We start from the raw sequence: 19,908 nt of genomic DNA, 5'->3' as shown, positions 1-19,908 counted from the left end.
TCTAAGGAAGGGATGGCGGTCGCCCTCCCTGGCTTCCAGGCAGGGCGACCCACTTTCAATGTGTGTGTGAAACAGATTGGGACCAGGCACTCTTCCCCTTCTCTTAATACTGCATTTGATTATGTTGGGTAACTGACATCCAGATACTTTTACATTTACACAACTATTTGAAACATTCTATAGACCAAGTCATATGTCAAGTACTACAGCCCGGTCAGACTGGCTTGTTTCATGATATTAGAGCCATTCCTGTTTATTCACCTTTGGAGCTCCTACTCATTTGTAAATGAAAACCATTCACAAAGTCGCTCCTTTCGCCGTTTTTGACCCTCATAACCACATCAATGCTCCTCCACTCTTGCCAGGATGTTAATTGTTTAAGCCTGCAAATCAGGTTAGAGGAGCAGTAGAGCATATAGCCAAGTGTGCAAGAAATGAAATGGTTGGTTAAACTAATTCCCCGGCATATAAAATGTAGTCGTCATCCAAAGTGAGAGCAAGCCCTTTTCCCAGTTGAGAGACATTGTATAGCTTTATAATATATGGAAGGATAACGACTTCTACAGCCATGCCTGACTAAACTCACCTTTTTGTTTGGTCTTTTCGGTAGTCTTTTTAGATTACAGGACCAGGCAAAAACTGTTTTTTCCACTCCTTTTCTGATCTACTCTCGCTACGACACTATTCTTCCAGTATCACAGTCTGATTGTTGCTGATTGTCTAATTTCCATCAAAGCACAATCTGGCCTGATGGTTGGCCAGACTATAAAAAAATTAATCTTTCCCGTTTGTATGGCCTGAAATCGGAGGTAAATCTTAGAAATCATTGGGAAGTTTATCAAGACCCCATAAGACTAAGAGGGGACTCACCTGTCAGAAGAAAAGCTATCGTCAATTTTGTCAAAAACCTGGAACATGAGCACATTTTATTTTGTGTTTGACAACAGTATTTGTTCAGAACCAACGCCCTCTCCGTGTTAGACTTTCTTGATATTTGTCCATTTTACTGTTTACAGAGGACATGTTTTGCCCAAAACAAGGGCGCCACTTTTGACGCTCTTTTCATTGTAGTCATTTGTCACTTTTGCAACTCCTTTCAGCGAAACTGATTCACACAGATCTGCTCTTAATTGTGATGGAAACAATGGAAGATAAGAAAAGAACTAGGTTAGAACAGCATGTGTAGCATAGTATCCGATTGTGCAACGTTACTCGAGGAAACACGCAGGCAGGAAGAGGAAATAGTGATGTCAAGAATCAACGAGGTTTCCTGTCCAGCATTCCAATGCGCACGCACACAGACGGAGGGGTAGAATTGGCATTCAAGGACAGAAAATAGAGAGAGAAACACTGTCTTCTCATATTAAGGAGAAAACTGAAGAGTGTGGATTCAGCAGATAGAGACGAGAGAGTGTGAAAGGACGCAGATAAAGAGAGATGTGAAAAAGTGAAGATGAAAGGAGAGGCTTTCGAGGGGCGATTCTCTATGATCTCGGGACATACACACACTCGGTCACGTAGGACACAAACACACACGCACACACACACACACACACTCGGCCATCATCATTTCCTCTTCCTGCAATTATTTACATCATCCTTCCCAGTTCTTGGAATTCTCAGCGATGGGAGGTTTCTCTATTGCTCCGTGCAGTCCGATGATGTCACACACTCTTGTTACTCCTCCACCCTCCAAGCATTCAAGAAGACCCCTCCTTAAAACATTCCTGAGCGCTGGCCATGTTTTCTGATTCTGGAGATATAAGGGGGGCGTCATGAACCCCCAACCTAAACTCCCGACCCACGGCCTCAGCCTTAGTCTTGGTTCCACAATAGCCATTTAATTACAAAATACACTCATTGTATATTGGCTGTTGTGATAGCAGCTCAGTTTAATCAACAAGGCTGATCCTACAGGGCTGGCTGGGGGGCGGGGGTGGGTAAATGAGTAAATCCGGTATAACTCAGCGTTATGTGTCGACTGTGTGAACCACAATACACAATAGACGTGGGTTTGTTTTTAAACGACAATGTTTTCAGAACTCACCACCCCCCCCCCCTTTCAGGACATATAGAATGTGAGTGTTCCACCTGGAATGCGAGCATGTCGGTGACTCATGTGCACAAGGGGGGCGGGGGAGGCACGCTGACCCACGTATTACCCTTTGAAATCCAGAATTCCACAAGCTCTGACTCGGCAGGTACTGAGTGAAGTGAAATAGCACAGTCGTTTGTCAGCGTTCCCCGCTGTGTCACGATCATTCTCCGTGGACGAGTGGAGGAAAACAGCTCACACCCCCGCAAAATCTCCATAGGATCCCACTGAATCTCTAACAGTTCTACTGTTTATTTCACTGTCAATAAATATACACAAATATTTATTTATTTACCCTTATCAGTAAAACAGAGGCTCAGTTTTCAGATGCAGCACCTTAATATCAATTGTTGGGGAGTTTTGGAATGGGTTAACACTTCTCCCAAGTGAACATAAGAGTAATTTCCTTACAATCATCCGACATTCCTCTGGGAGTTTCTTCTCCCCCGTCTCGCCCGATAAGACGTTGAGGGAGACTTACGAGGGAGACAGCGGCTTCATCCCTCCCCTCCCTTCTCCCCCTCCTCTTTCTCCTGCTCCCCCTCTTGTCTTGTCTTCTCTCACCCCCAGTCTGGGCTGGAAGGGGCCATGAAGCCTCCCATTCATTCCTTCATTATTCATGACTCGCTTTTGATCCTGCGATTCTTGAAGAAAGGCCATACAGGAAGTGAAGTGGGACGAGGCGAAAATCAAGACAATTTGTTTTTAATTGAGGTGGACCTCCATCCTCCATTCTCCGTCCTCCCCCTCGCTTCCCCGGACATACAGTTTTGTTTTTGTACCCCACAGCGATCCACAGCTGCGTGGATTATTCTCCCGGCGTCGCGTTAAAAAAATTTGATTTACAACTTTGTAATGATGGAGATGAGAGAAAGATTTTAATGAAGCCACAGAGAAACAGCACGGTGCTGACTGCATATCGTGCTATGAGATATACATCATATATATAATGTGTAACAGTGATGCCCCCCCCTCACATACACACGCACACACAGAGACACACAGACACACACACACACACACACACACAGACACACACACACACACGCAAACAAGCAAACAGGTATATCTGAGGGGCTTTCAGACAGTACTTTGTTACCACTGTTATCACCCATTTCAGAGCATTCCAGATGGAATTCACACATTCTGCCAGGGACAATGCAGAAGTGTGGAAGATCTGATTATACTGCTATTTACCTGAGGAATTATCCACATTCCTCAGAGTCTGTCTCCCCCCACTCAGGCACGGTCTGAGTGAAATGGCCCTTGGAACGGCTTAATTGAGAGTTGGGTCTTCTTTCAAATGTACACAATCTTAAGAAAATAAAGGACAGGGCTATAGCTTTTGGGGTATGACTCGACCCACTGGCAGTATGAACCCTGTAAAGGCCAAAATTATATAATTTTTGTACCTCATAGGTACCAAATTACGAACCCATGTTAAGTGATACGCATAGGGCCACGCCCTTTGACAAGGTTCTGGCTCTGGGACCCCGAAACTGGGAGTATGTTGGAACCTTCCATACTATAGTTTAGGGCAGCGGTTCCCAATCTTTTCGGACTTGCGGCTCACTTGAAAATCTTAAAAGTGTTCGCGGCCTACACCCGAGCAGTAGTAATATGGGAGCCAAACAGTGCGTTCTCAGAGGACGTATATTTTAACAGTCACATGCATACTCATACATACACTGCAGTAGTGGTAAAACAAAGAAAGTAGTGGGTTAAAACTCACGACTCACGCCAGAGCTGATAAAACTAACAACAACAGAAGCACATTAATATGAACTCACCTCATGAGAAGGCTGATGTTACATGGCAGACACCAAATGCTTCATGTCTGGCTTAAGGGACGATAGTCTCAGGCGAAGAATGTTTTGTAGAAGATTGTATGCAGCTTACCAGCCTTGTCTATGAGTCGGGCGGCCGAATAGGACGGATGCTTCCACAGCATTTGCGTTCTTGGTGCCCATACATGACGTTTCGATGACTTTCTTCTTGCCCTGATACTCCTTGAGTTTATTATCGAAACATTAAAGCGGCTTGGACATGTCCTGTTGGCGTTTTGTCTCGAAGTGACGGTGCAGTTTACATGGCTTCAGAGCTTGGTTTGATAAAATTTCAGAACACACCACGCACAGCGGTAACCGTTTGTGTTCCGTGTCTGTCCAAAAAAATCCCAAAGATAAATATTCAGCGCTATACTTTCTCTGAACCTTTCTTTTTTGTTTGACAGGCGGGACTGTTCCGCTTGTCCGATGCCCCGCCGGGACTTCGCTTGTGGTTGATGTACCAATGGCTTCTTTCCTTTTCAGTGTGCCTGATGGAGCCAACCATCCATTTTGATTATCACCGCAAGTTCAAAAATATACAGGTGCACGTCGATCGTGGTCCGGCATGGACGTAATACGCCCTACTATAAGCTCCTATCTATCAGTGATGGTGCATTTTTGAAGGTTTTAAAGAAAAAATGCCATGATTTTTTTTTTTTTTTTTTTACATTTAAAAACATTTTTGTCATTAATAATTATATATTTTTCAATAAAATCGATGTGTTTTGCCCATGATTTGGCAGTCCACGCGGCCCATAGGTTGGTAATCGCTGGTTTAGGGAGATAACAGTGAAACTAGCATCAAAACAGTCATTGTTGTACATTTTCTAACAGCGCTAATGTCTTACAAATTAAATAATACTACATTTTTAACTTGGAATTCTTTTTTGCTGGGGACCCCATGGAACCCCTTGAAGGACCCCCGTTGTGGTCCCCGGACCCCATGTTGAGAACCACCACCAGCCATTGTGCCCCTAAATGTATACTGTGCTTTATTTTCAAAAGTAATCCCAGGTTACCCACCCCCCACCCCCAAAGCCGTCTTTAGTCCCAATGAACAAACTTTCTCCTTAATATGCCATCTTTATCATATTCAGAACAATGGGATTTTCAATGTTGGCAATCGCAATGTATACTCATATCTACACACCTAAAAAATGAAAGGCATCAGAAAACACATATTTCTGTCTTGGTTTCCCACTGTGTGTGCATTCCCTCTGCGGTGTGGTTCACCCCTGACAACATTCCAGTCTGTGACTGGGTGTCGTGGGCCGTGAGCTACGCTTCTCCTCCTGGGATCCGGGGGGACAAGGGGGACAAGGGAGGTGGGTGGGACAACAAGAAAAGGGGGGCCTCAAGTGCATTTTCCAGCAGCCCTCTTGAGGTCTGTGGAGAAAAGAAACTGTCTTTTTGAGGGCATGACAGCCAGTAGCCACCCCCCTCCCATGAAAAAAACACCCATCTCAGACTAGTGTGTAAAGGGGGAGAGAGAGAGAGAGAGAGAGAGAGAGAGAGAGAGAGAGAGAGAGAGAGAGAGAGAGAGAGAGAGAGAGAGAGAGAGAGTGTGTGGAGTGGTGGTGGGTGGGTGTGGGAGACCAGTTTACATGGGTTTTGAACACACACAAAAGGTGGCCAATGTTGGAGTAGGGTGGTGGTGGTGGGGGCCGCGGTGGCGGCGGTGGTGGTGGGGGTCTCATTCAGAACAGCTGAAGAGGGGAGGAGGCGGTGCGAGGAAGAGAGAGAGGGAGGGGAAGAGGGAGGCGGGGGTAGTCCTACTGTGACATGTGTGTCAGTGTGTTGAAATGTGTGTGTAGCCCACTTCTCCCCTCACAGTGAGCACAGAGGCAGCAGAGTGGAGAGAGAGAGAGGGAAACTACCAGGACAAAGAGCTTTTTAACATTTTAAATGTGTAAGCTGACCATTTAACTTAAAAAGTGACTGGAACAATATACTTTTTTTTTTTTACTTTTCAAATATTTTTTTAATACTATATTTTTGTAAGTTTTTGAAGATTTTATTTTATTTTGCCAAATGCTTGGAACAATTACTCTAACGGGTAAGGGCCTGAATTTAATTGATGTCTTTTTTTTATGATTTCATGTTTTTTATCAGTGAGAGTTTTTGTCACTTTTGATTTGAATTACCTACTAAAATTATATCCATGAATAAATTAAGTATTGCTGTTATTACACATGTTACATAAAAAATATGGGTAAAATTGGTTGCTTTGTGCCCTGGAGTGATGACTGTGCTGTAACTTCTGAGCATCAGAGTGCTGCTTTTCTTCCAGTGCAGCTCTAGGCATTGTCTTGAGGGTGTGGTTATGTGGATGCAAGCGGCTGAGTTTTGGACATGGTTTCAAGTCAGATTGTACAAAATATCGACAATTTAACTATATATTTTTACTTTTAATACCACATATCCCTTTAATTTTTCATTTTTTTCTTATTTATTTTTTATTTTTTAATGCACTCATAAGGACTGAGCTCTCTCGTATGACCTTATATATTTATTTATATTTGACTCAGACTCGGATGTGTGTCTATTCCAAACAGCCACCTGTCTTCTCAATGGGAAGTTCAATTCATTCCCATACCTTACGATATATGAATATGTGAAGATGCATTCAAGTAGATGGTGTTAAACCCTGTATTGAAGCCTGTTCTGTGACCATCCATGTCTTTTTTCCATATCAATTAAGTGTAGGAGTACTTATTCCCACTGGGGTTACTTAGCTCTAGCCACAGATATTGGGGAGGGAGGAGAAAGGGGGTGTATAGAATTAATCCTATGCCAAGAATGATTCATGTAACTGGGATTATCATTTTGTGTATCTAGTTGACGCTTCATATGTTCTGATTAATGGATGTTAATGGATTTTGTGACTTATCAACTATATATTTGGCTGTGAGAATACTTTCATTCGGTTGCTCAGATTACTGGCAGAGGCTAAGGTGAGTTCTAGTAGTATTTGGTAGTATTTTGGTGCCTTGTGATCTGAGTGGCCACACCTATCACACAGAGTGTGGATCTCTGGCCGTCTCCACCACAGACGTTGGCTTTAAGGGTGGTGGTGTGTGTCTGTGTCTGTCTGTGTTTGTGTGCATGTGTTTTTTGGAGGTGGGGGTGGGTGATCCATCTCTCTCTGCCACTGTTAACTGACTTCTATTGTCCCAGGAGTCCTCCGCTACAGACTACAGTAATTAGAACAAGGATTTGCATACATTTGGCGGTGGCTGTTGATAAATAGTATCTCCTGAAAAGAATGGCCGGCATTGAGCTCATCAACGACTTACTGCCCCCCCAACCCTCCAGCCTCGTCCCTCCTCACACACTGGATCACCAGAACAACCCCCCACAACCCCACCCGCCGTGCGCACACACACACACACACACACACGTACACACACACACACACACACACACACACACACAAACACATTGTGCTCACAAGCCAAGCCACGGCCCCAGAGCCCCCTATAAGACTGGAGACACACTGGGGAGTACAGATAGATTTACCACCATTTTGCTTTTTGCCATTTAACGTGAGCGCTTAAGCTGTACCACACGCACACAAACAACAAACAAAGCGTGTCTCCAGTCGAGACAAGCATGACAGTGTGTGTGGGACATGATATGTAACACCCCGCTTACTGAGTTACACATTCGCCCCCCCGGGGCCTGGTTGTGGGGGCGTGGGGGGCAACGGCACCCCCACACAGAAACCCCCTCCATCCCCCACCACCACACCCTACTCCTTCATCTCTCCACTGTCCCTTCCTCACCCCCTGCAGCCTCACTGCTATACTCATTCCTCATATCACCCCCTCCTCTCCTCCCACTCCCCCCACTAAGTCCATACCCCAAAACTAGTCTGGGGGAGTTGAGTTAACAGTTGTGTCGCCTGTAAAAAAAAAAAAAGAAGAAAAAAAACCTGCCTGGAAAACAGAGATCAAAAAGATGAGGGGGAGACGCCGGCACTGTGTTAAAACAACATGGTTCCTCTTTCATGATCGGCAGAGATGCACATGGCCCCGGCCTGGGTCCCATTTACAGGTCACACGGACCCCCAAATTAACAGTTAAGCATAAACTTGGATGAGAATTGACAGTAGTGTGATTCATGCTGATAACACTCAAACACTATTTCCTAACAAACTGTCAGGTTTTTATGTTTGCGTGCTTGTGGGCCTTGGTGTCTCCGCTGGGTTTTCGGCGTGGATTTGACAAAGTGACAACTATGTGAGAGCCTCGAAACCTTTCTTTTTTATTGAACCAACAACTACCCAAAGTAAATGACAAGACTCCACTTTTGCCTCATTTACATTTAACGCAAAACTTTAGGTTGAGTTTTGACCTTGCTTATTTCACTTAATTTGCTCGAACTTCTTTCAATAGACAACAAGGAAAGTCGGCCCTTCCCCTCCCCCAACGCCTTTATTTTCGGGGGCCATTTGTTTTTTTGGGGGGGGGTATTGTGTTTGCATATGCGTGCGCCTTGGAAGGGTGTGTGTTCCCATCCGTCCTGCTGTGGTGGAATTTAGGTCAAGGGGAATCAGGAGGAAGGGGGACATGTATTGAGGGTTGATATCGAGGAAGGGAGGGAGGTATGAGCCTAAGTCAGCATCTCGCCTGACACAGCAGAGACACCGTAGAATCCAAAAAGCAAGTAAACATTCCGGCTACACAGTCCAACGCCATCCAGCTTATATTTGGGGTTTCTTTAAAAAAAAAAAGTAGCCTGTATTTAAGGGAGCATAGCATAGCCTGCATTATTTTGCATGGAATCCATACGTATAAAAATAGTTGTAGTCTGCCCCACTACCAATTACGACGCCAAATGAAATAGTGTCACATCGATTTTTTTATTGTGAGACCTCACCGCATCTGAGGGCTGGGCCTTGTTATTGCAGTCCACAAGTAATGGAACTAATGGTTTTGAGTTCGTTTCAAAACACGTTATATTTAAAAAATGACAGAGCTTGCGAGTGTATAATTTAGCGCAAGGATGTGGAATGATTGCGGTGCACTCTGTTATTTTTCCTCGTTAGACAAGAACACTGTACTATCTTACAGCAGAAGAACTACATTGTTGATTTACGAAAGGGGTGAAATATTTTGAAAACACATTGAAGATTAAAAAAAAGATCTCCCATTATTAGATTATTGTGCTTGCGTTTTATATTGGAGGAGCAGGTGATTGACAGGGGAACAGATCGGAACGCCAGATGTGAACCGTTCCCTGCTGTTGTTAGATGTCACAGAGGGGAGAAAGAGGAGACAGATCGGAATGAGAGGAGAAAAGAGATATAAACAGTGTGAACTCATCACCTTCCTTCCCCTCCTGCTGTCAAAACACAGCATGGAGGGATTTTAGTTTGTGTGTGTGTGTGTGTAGTGCTGAGAATCCTAGGAATTCTTAGTCCACCTCACTTGGTCCGTCTTCATTGGTTATCTTTGTGATGATAAAAAGCACTATATTGGTGGTATCATAGGTGGTAACATAGTTATGGCATCACTAAAAATATAAAATATAAAGATAACCAGCATTATCATTATATCAGGTAATGCCTTAATTTTAAAATCCGACTGTGGATTTTCATCACCCATTTTTTTTTTTTTAAGTCGTGTAACTCTTGATCTATGATTAAATGACAAATCTCTCTTGTGTTGTTGTTTCAGTTGGGCAGCCGGACAGTGTGTCCGTGGCTCAGAAGGAAGAGGCTCCAGAGACCATGGACACCATCAAGGATGAGGTGGCACCACAGGTAAAAGGGGAAAAAGTGGAGAAGGTGTCTCCAGATGACAATGACATCGCTATTGTCGAAGAAAAGGCAGCTGAGGAGAAACAGGATGAGGCAAACGAAGTGGGCTTCAAGAAGATCTTCCGTTTTGTGGGCTTCAAGTTCACGCTGAAGAAAGACAAGAATGAAGAGAAAGATCCTGTGAAGCTACTAACAGTCAGAGACAAGGAAGGAGAGGAGATTAGTGGAGCTGACATGACTGAGGAAACCAAGGAGCAGGCTGCCACTGCAGAAGAGGTGGCTACAACTGAAGAGAAGGCTGTGGACATGGAGGCCTCCATAACAGAGGGTAGCGGCACTGAAGATACTGACAAGACTGAAGTCCCAGCAGAGGGCGCTGTAGCTGAAGCTGTTGATGGAGACACTAAAGTTGAAGAACTCGATAAAGAGTCAGAGTCCAGCCCTCCGTCCCAGGATGTGACTTCGTCACCCTTCAGGAAGCTCTTCACCGGAGGCCTCTTCTCTAACTTGAGAAAGAAAGCCAGCGTCAAGAAGACCAAAGAGGGGGAAGAGAAAGAGACCACTGCCGAAGGGGAGACAACCAAGCCGGATGAGACGGCTGAGGCTGTGGAAGGGGAGAAGGGCGATGTAGAGGATATGGAGCCACCAGCGATAACTCCTGAGGAGGTGAAATCTGCCTCAGAGTCAGAGGTTACTGCAGAAATCACAACTCCTGCTGCAGATAATACTGATGAGCCAAAACCAGTGGAGGAAAAGGATGAAGCTCCTGCAGAGGAAGAAAAGGCTCTGGTGGAGGTAACTACAGAGACCGAGGTACTTTCACCACAGGAGAAGGCCAAGCCACAGGGAAGTCCCCTGAAGAAGCTCTTCACCGGCGCTGGACTAAAGAAGCTCTCCACCAAGAAGCAGAAGAGCAATAAAGAGGCAGAAGCCAAGCTGAATGAGACTGGAGAGAAGACAAATGAACTCCAATCCTCATCCGAGACAGAAGAAGGTCAAAAGCATGATAGTGGAGCCTCATCTCCAGAGGATTCTGGGGAACATGTCATTGGGGCAGAGGCTACCCAGGCTGAAGCTAGCCCAGAAGCTGAAGGAGAAGTCGCCTCTGATGGGGAGAAGAAGAAAGATGGTATCATCGCCTGGTCTTCTTTTAAAAAACTGGTCACACCCAAGAAGCGTGTAAAGAGGTCTTCTGAGAGTGATGAGGAAGCCACTGCTGAGAAGCCAGTAAAGTCAGCCACCCTGTCATCTACTGAGAGCGCAGTTTTCGTAGAAAAATGTAGTGAGGATGAGCCTAAGGAGGACAACACCACTGAGGAAGAGCCAAAAACGGAAAATATAGAAAAACTAGAAAGCAGCACAGAAGAGCCGAAAAAGAAAATGGACAGCTCTGTCTCATGGGATGCTCTAATGTGCATGGGTGGTGCCAAAAAGCGGACTAGGAGGACCTCCGATTCTGATGATGAGACTAAGCTGGAAGAGGAAGCACCACCAGTAGTAGAAGAAGAAGAGCAGGAGACTAAGGCCGACGAGTCCCCTGTCATTACCTCTGCTGAGGCTGAGGATACTGCGGCGGTTGCCCTAGAACCTACGACTAGCCAGCCTGAGAGAGAGTCTGCTTGGGATACCCTGAAACGTTTTGTCCTCTCAAAGAATAAGCCCAAAGTGGAGGAGAAGACAGAGGACACTTCTGACCAAATTCTCTCAGAGAGTGAAGTGCAAAAAGAAGAGTCATCATTCTCATTGAGAAAATTCTTCCATGGACGCAGGAAGAAGAAGGTTGAGAAGCAAACATCCAATGAAATGGAGGAGGACTCTGACACTCCGGCTGTGGTTCCTCTGTCAGAGTATGAGGCCGAGCAACCAGAAGACAAAAATGATGAATCATCTGGACCAGCTGCAACTCAGACTAAAGTTTCTCCTGAAGATAGGTCCCCCTCATGGATCCCAGCCATAGTCGAAGATGTTGATGACATACATGATCAGCTGAGTGATATCCCTGAGGAGGCAGAAAATGCTGCCACACCAAAGTCTGCGGACACAACCATTGCCGACGATGAAGCAGAGGACCCATCCCCGTCTGTTGACATTGTGGGCCATGAATGCACAGGCCTAAAACTGTCCACAGCTGAAGTGATGCCTCTAGTCCCAGCACAAACAGATGAGACCACCCCTGTTCCTGAGGGACCCAAGTCAGAGACTGCAGAGACGGTTCTGGAGGCTGTGGTGGAGAAGGTCAGTGAGATAACTGGCCAGACAGTTATGGCTGTTAAAGATGTACCAATTGAGGTAGTTAGTGCCGAAACAGAGTATGAACCTGCAATTGAGCATTCTGAATCCCAGACAAAGATTATCCTGCAGCCACACAGTGATGGTGATGCAATGGCCATTTGCACTGGCCTTGTGACCAAGGAGATTGCTGAAGTGGCTTTGGAAAAACCTATTGTGCCTGTTGCAGAGTGTGTGACTGTGGTAACTGCTTTTCTGTGCACTGATGTGGCAATTGAGAAGAAGACAGATAAAATGGAACAGGCCATTGCAACAGAAGACCTTGTACTTGAGGCCCAAGTGCACCAAGTTGAAGCAACTGAGCTCGAGCCTCACACCGAGAGTTTGACAAACGAAATGGCCGAAGTTCAAACTGCCTCTGAAAGCCAGGACCTTCTGGTTGGGAATATTGCATTGACAACTGGCGTTCCAGATCAGTATGAAATCATGCAACCTGCAGAAGTAGATGAGAATTCCCACCAAACTCAAATTGTTAATTCAATTAAACCGGTTGAAGAAATTGTCTATAATGGAAGTGCAGAAATCACTGAACCAACTGTTGGCCTTAATGAAAAGGAAATGGAAGTGGAACAGTTTACTGCTGTTGAAGAAAATGTCCCTGTTCAAGAGATTGTTACGGCCTTCACCCAAGAAATCATTTCAGCCTCTGTTGAGACTGAACAAGTGGAGATAAAAGAGGAGGTGTTGATGGAACAACCATCAGATACTGTTGCTGATACCCCAGTCGAAATTGTGGCAGAGACCAGTGTTGAAGCAGCTGAGTCAGAGGTCAGCATCAATGTAGTTGAGCAAAAGAGTGGGAATATGGAGGAGCAAGCCAATGCCATTGAGGAGGAAAGTATGATTGCCCAGGCTGCCATTGTGAATGCCATGGAGACAATTTTGGAGTTCCAATCCCCTACCACTCCCACAACACCCATCACGGCACCAGTCCAAGCATTGCAAACAACAGAAACCGACAGTGATCTAAACAGCGAGAAGCCTATTGCCACTGACACCCCAGTTGCCGTTGTATGTGAAGCACCGGCACAAATGACCACTGCAACAAAGTCACCAAAGCTTCTCCACACTGCAATCCAGGTCACTGATAATTTGCCTATTGAAGTAACCAGAAGCTTTGATGGTCAGGAGGAGGAGGAGAAACCAGTTCAGGAACTCAAGCAAGCTGTGGAGGTAAAAGAAAGTGAAGAGACCGTTTTAGTGGAAGAAGTGGTGGAACTGAAGTTAGAGAGTCAAACAGGGGCAGGCTGTGAGGAGGGTGAGAAGGGACAGAGCACAGAAGAAGTTGCAACAGAGGAAGGTGTACCAGCAGAGACAAAAGAAGCAGCAGTTTCATCGGAGGAAGTGAAACCAGAACAAGAGGAGTCCGAGCCTGAGACCAAGATCCAAATTTCAAGTCAGGGAGTCCTGCAGATGGCGCAGCTGGTTGAGGACGTTGAACTAGAGGAAGAGGCTGTGGAGTTTGACGCGGACGGCAACCTAGATCATGTGGAACCAGCCAAAGAACCAGCCGGCCCTCCTGCAGTGCTGGAAGAGCATCAAACACAAGCTTCAAAAGAGGTGGCTACCAGCAGCCAAGACGCCACAGACGAAGTGATGGCTGAAAGCCCAGTGGAGACGGAGAAGGTGGCGGTGGGCAAATGTGCAGAGGTGATGGCCCAGGTGATTGAGGTGATTGAGGAGGCAGTGAAGGAGATTGAACCCATCTCCACAGAGATCTCCGCAGCATCATGAGTAGGTGAGACCACAAGCACCGTTCATCACTTTTATTTTATTCAAAATATGTTGTTATAGTGTGAATATAAATCCAAAATATTGAATATAACTTCCCTAAAATAGAGTTATGGAAATGTATTTGTTTTAATAATTCCTTTGTCGATCTATCAGACAATCTTCTCAGTGGCTTTTTTAAAACATCAATGAGGGCCCTACATTTATGAGGTGGTAGGGGAAGGGATTTGCTCGCCGACCAAATGAAAAAGCTTTTGTTCGGACTCCCAGGAACCAGGGGACCTTTGATATCAAAGCAGGAATGCCGCCGCTGACCCCTGCTTTGTAGGCCAGGGTCTTAGAGGGAAGCAGTTTGCGAGGGGCAGATGAAGTTGTGCTGAAAGACTGATTATGATTCTTTCTCTCCCTCCTCCACTCCTCCTTCAATCAGAGGCTCGGCGTGGAGTCAGCAAAGCATGTCAGAGACATAGTTTGTTCGATTTAATTACAATCCTTAGAGGAGTTACATTTAATCTCCTTTCTGAATTATATTGCTTATAGTGTAATATATGTGGTTAAAACACATCACATTATTATTATCACATATATAATGTGTACATTCCATACACATAACCCTCATTTCTTTATTATTTTATGATGAAAATATGTGGTCATAGTTAATGAGATTTATTTTATCCTAACTCAAATACCAATTCTGAAACCTAACTCGGGCGGAGAGGATAAGAACGCCCAAAAGTAGTTTTGGGCTCTGGGTGTATCTGGGTTTAACATTTAATGGCCATCGCAGATCCACTGCCACAAAGAGAGGAGGAGAAAAGAGGAGAGGAGAGGAGAGGGTGCATAGTGAGTAATACTGTAGCAGTCTGACCAAAGCACTGATAGAGCAGTTCTGTTCCAGACTCAGTATGTGCTGAGTCATAACCACCATACTAGGAGAGGAGAAGCAATACAGGGGCATATGTTTATCGATTTTCTTTTCTTTTAGTTATTCTTTTGTCATGTATGTATTATTTATTTTATTTTCCTGGAAGTGAATACACATATTATATTTAGTGTCTTCATCTTACTGTTTCTTGTCCCCAAGGAAAAATTCCATTATTTTCCTCCTACTGACGATGTTTATTTTTGTGCCCCCACCCCCAGTTACAGATGTGAGTTGGATGCCTGGGAGACAATTTGTCTGGACCAGGAAGATGGTCGGCGGTGTGGGAGTGGGAAAGCGGACGAACGAGAGAGAGAAAGAGAGAGAGAGGCAGAGAGAAAGAGAGAGAGGGAGAGGGAGCAGCTGCTCTCTGGAAACACACTGTGAGACTGGGTCATGTCCCACCCTGCCCAGAGGGACTGCGAGAGAGAGAGAGAGAGAGAGAGAGAGAGAGAGAGAGAGAGAGACTGAGGGACTGAGGGACCACTCCATCCTTCTCTCCCTGCACACCCCCCACACACACATCCCCACTCCCAGTTGTTGAAAAAGAAAGGGGGGGGGGGGGCCTTCCCGCCTCACCCCACCCAAACCCACCGGAGGGGCACTCGGGCGAGCAAGCACACGCACTCTCTCTCTCACACGCACACACATAAAAATATCCCACAAACATCCAATCCGGCTTGTAATCAATGTGATATTCATTGTGTGTGTGCGTGTGTGTATGTGTGTGTGCGCGTGTGTGTGAGAGAATGAGAACGATGCGCATGAAGATGAAGAGCAGGAGGATTATTAACATGTATATTGTATTTATATCCTAAGAATTCTGTTATTCACCCCTACCCTCACCCCTCATTCATTGTGTTTATTTTTGTGTTTTATGTTGGAATTTAGAGTTTTATTTTGCCTCTTTCATTTCAATAAAAAGAGCTGTGATACATCAGGCAACATCGATGTGATTGTCCACAAAGAAATAGTTAGACATCAGCTGTTATTTGATAGAGGACGATACCATTTAAGCGAATGTGTTTATGTTGTCCATTGTATCACAGCCCTGCATCGTCAGTTTTAAATATATTTGTTAGAATGTCGTAGAGGATATCACTAAACAAAAGGTACAGATTGATGTGAATCACAGTGGCTGATACACGTTGCAGAAAAATGGTTAAATGTGACTAATGCACGGGGGTATATAAAATATAAATATTCAATTTCTTTATTTTTGTCATACTGTATTTTCAGTCTTTAACTTGGCCAGATCCTCCTCTGCACAAAATCACTGCCTGGTTTACTGTGAAAAAGTAGTTTCTAAGCTATACCTTTGAGTCTCATGTTAAGATAAAATAAACACATTGATTTATTATGATTGCACCATGTGGATTTGGTAAAATCTTATTTTAGGGCACATTCTCATCCCGAGATTTGACACTGAACGGGTTGTAATGTTATGCATGTGACAGAAACAGTTACACAAAATATCATATGCATAAATATTATGTGTCTTGGTGGTGTACAGCACTATCAATAAAGTCCTAAAATCCTAGTCACTACAATAATTCTCCTGTAATGCAGAATGGAGGTATTCAATGTGTGGGAGCTATCTGGTGGCCACTATGAGTATCACTATTCACTCCCCATGGTGGTGTAAGAGTGTTCTTTTTATTTTATTGTATGCGATGTGGTGTAAAGCATTCATATGTTGGCACATGTTTTGAGTCTTAATTATATGCGAAAAGCCTGCACTGTGGTTATTTATATTTCACGCCCAGATCAGCACCTGGGGGAGGATTTAGACAAACACACTGATGCATTTATGTCACAGTGCATGGTACCAGATGGAAACGCACGCCTAGAAAAAAGCCAAATTGAGTTAGAATGCAAGTCAGGAGTCAGACACGAGACCTCACGCCTCCCTCCATCCTTATTTTTCCACAGGGTCAGACATCAGTGGAAGTAAATTATTTTCCTAAAAGCTCCCACGGGGACTCTCGGGTCATTTTAACTCATTCATCATCTTGTATGGGTAATAAAAATAGTGTCAAAATTTTTATAAATGTGGTGGGATTGGTGTTGGGACGATGAGCAAAATGCCTGAATGAAATTAGGTCAGGCGCCCCAATAAAAACAGCCAGACCAAATACCGTGTGTCATGTAACATTAGCCTAGTATTCATGTCTTGTGACCAAATTGGGCCTATCTGCACCGTCCATCATTGTGATGTCTGCTCCTGTAATAATACCAGCAGCTCCTCATGCTTCTATTTTACTTGGTCAAAACTTCACAATGGGTGAGTCACATCCATAATGTTGGCTTTATGTAAAATTAAAAGGTAAAAAAAAAAAGACAAAAACAGACTAGGCCTATTGCATCTAACATGGTTGAGCCACTACCACCCTCCATCCTCCAAAGCTTTTTGTAACTGACTGTGAATCTTGGTAACACTTTGTATAGATTGTAAAGCCTTACCTGTGTACTTCAAAATCATAGTTACACACACACACACACACACACACACACACACACACACACACACACACACACACACACACACACACACACACACACACACACACACACACACACACACACACACACACACACACACACACAAATATATAAATAAAGATAACCTTAAGCATTTAGTTTAACAACATACATGTAGCATGGTCTTCATTGTCTTTTGTATTTTACAAGCTGTTAATAGTAAGGATACCGAAACGTCTCTATATTTCATTCCAAATAAAGTTAGTGTGAAAAGTGTACTTTTGAGTCCTCGTTCACTCGTTCCTTGAATGACTGACTGAAATGAAAATGTCATTTTGTACATTAACTGAGGTCAGATGAAGAAAATGTTCAAGATCAAATACCAGTCTTACCAGTTTTACAAACAATGATTAAAATTTAAAAAAAAATACATAACTATATAAAAAAACAGTTTTTATTGTTCATTGTAAAAATGTCAAATTGTTAACATCGCTTTCCTGAGAACACACAGTTCACACATCACAGTAGTCAGAGAAGTTTGGATACATCAAGTATAATGGGTTTGGAGGATTCCCCCCCACCCCCCTCAGGTTCTCCCTGAAACTTTTGTTGTAAGAAAACATCGACAAAAGAAAAGAGAACATTTAAATGGGATTCATCCTGCATCCACCTGTCACTGCTGCAGCTGAGGGAGGATTTAAACAGCCGTGGAGCATGTCTATTCATATCACTAGGATTGTTGTACTCTGAAAACTTTAACATCAGTAGTATAGCATTCTTACACAAAACTGGGGCGGAGAATACTCTCCTTAATGTGGGACAGATTCTACTCTTAAAAAAAATATATATATATTCAAATGGTTCCATTGTGATTTGATACCTCCTCCCATTGGAGACAATGTTATGGAATGACCACGGGAAAACAGCTCTATCTAGCGGACGAAAAGGGTAACACACAATTTCCGCTAAATCTGTTTAAGGGGCCCCCAAGATGTAGAACATTACATTTGATGTTATGTATTTGATATTGCAATATATATATTTTTTTTTACAACATACTTGGTCAAATAGAACTCTTTAACAAAACCCCTGAATCGCAAAACAAAAATGGACAACATAGGCGTACACAAAGTATAGTATTAGTATTATCTACTATTGGCATTTAATAATTACACATTTTAATTGATCAATTCTTGTATTTCACTTCATTCATGGAGGTCAAATTCTGCGTTCCATTTGTTGGATATAGAAAAAATATTTCCCAACTCGCACAAATCAGTAGTATGTCAAAAAGCTCTCTCTCAAATGCATCTTTTCCTCCCTCACACAGAGGACAAGGCTTCACCCTCATCAGGTTAACACACATTTCACATGAGAATGGTCAATAATACGGCACGTGTTTGACACACTAGCTTTGAATGGAGAACTAAAGCAAAAACAAAGTCGAAAATCGCTTGCTGTACAAGAATATGAGGCTGTGGCATGGCAAATAAAGAAAAATCCAGTTACAAGAGGCCTCCTGTGTTTCCTACATGGCATCACATGGTGAAACACAGCTCCAGCCGCACGTCCGTCACCTACGCATAAAACAGCAAGACCAGAGAAAGGGGATAGCAATTTAGAAAATTCTTTAGTGTAAATAACCTACAAATTACTGTATGGGAACAACCTCGGAAGGGGCCCGAAGAGAACCTTACACTAGCAGTTCAGTGAAATGTCTGGGTCACTTTTGTTCGGATTCATCTTAAAGCTCAACGACCACGCCCACCCCTAATTACATTAATTTGAACTACACTAAATCTTGTCTACATAAAAATGTATTTACCTGCAGATAAACACCTTTTGGCAAAAATAATATTTCCTTTATAGATACATGAGTGTGCATGAAAGGAGAAAATCAGATTGGACAAATTGATTTACAAAAAGTAGCATAGGTAAAAAATTAAAGAGAATCAAAGTGGCACAACTGTAAACGCGACCGGACGATGGGATCTTCTCGCTATTGTTTCAAAACCTTCTGCTTGGTCACTTCGCCTCAGAAATGCCCCCCCCCCCCCTTTAAACAATATTGTGCTTTTTCTACGATGTGATAACACACAACAAAAAAAAAAAACAACTAAGGAAAAAAAAAAAAAAAAAAAAAATGTAGGTCATAAACATAAAAACTAAGTAGAAAATGGCCATGGAAAAGTAACAATTAATGTAAAACTAATTCTGCTAACTCACAAACTCTGTCCACTGGGCAAATGGAAGACAGGGATTTTCCCACAAAGGGCCACTAGCTAATAAAAAGGAAAAATATAATGAAGAAACAAAAAGCCGGTGCTTTTGGTGAGAAAGATTCAGCTCAACGGATCGCCACGTCCTCCGGAACCGTGTGAACTTCCTCTTCCTCTCCACTCGCTCTGCCCGCGCAGCTCGGCGACAGCTAATGGTGGCTTTGAAGAGATTTCCATGAGCGCGATCCGTGACAGCTCGCACACATCTGAGAGGAAGTGACACCAGTCGCTCTCTTTCCCCTCACAGCTATTTAAATCATCCTCGACTCAAATGTTAGTCTTGGCTGGGATTCCAAGCGCTAAAATCAACTAATGTTTATTTTTGGAGCCTGAAGCATTTCGGAATATTGTACCAAAGAGTCATTTATGAAGAGAGAAAGAACTTCCAATATAAAACGCACCTCGACTTCAAGTTGAAGTTTATGTAAGTCTTTAGTTAATGTTGTAACGATAATTTAGAAAAACAAAAACAAAACTATGGAAGGACAAAAAAACTAAAAAACTGAAAAACATTGGCA

The 19,908-nt window shown here is 43.6% G+C and overlaps 1 protein-coding gene across 3 annotated transcripts in view; it reads left to right on the top strand.

Annotated features, from left to right (window-relative positions):
• The window catches only part of akap12b (A kinase (PRKA) anchor protein 12b), a 45,328-nt gene extending 28,135 nt beyond the window's left edge, over window positions 1-17,193 (top strand). Inside the window, exons 1-3 of one of the 3 annotated variants that reach the window (XM_080024424.1) lie at window positions 5,763-5,980; window positions 9,606-13,715; window positions 14,852-17,193. In XM_080024424.1, coding sequence (XP_079880550.1) covers window positions 5,956-5,980; window positions 9,606-13,711 — 4,131 coding nt within the window. In that variant the 5' untranslated portion in view covers window positions 5,763-5,955 and the 3' untranslated portion in view covers window positions 13,712-13,715; window positions 14,852-17,193. Of the gene's footprint in view, window positions 1-5,762; window positions 5,981-9,605; window positions 13,716-14,851 lie in introns of those variants that run through there. The other 2 variants (XM_080024423.1, XM_080024422.1) reach the window with 2 other exon arrangements.
• Window positions 17,194-19,908: the final 2,715 nt, after the last annotated feature.

Source organism: Zeus faber (assembly GCF_960531495.2).
Source record: "Zeus faber genome assembly, chromosome: 2".
NCBI classification, from domain to species: Eukaryota; Metazoa; Chordata; class Actinopteri; order Zeiformes; family Zeidae; genus Zeus; species Zeus faber.
The sequence above is the reverse complement of the archived record's forward strand: the minus strand, read 5'-3'. Positions and strand labels throughout refer to the sequence as shown.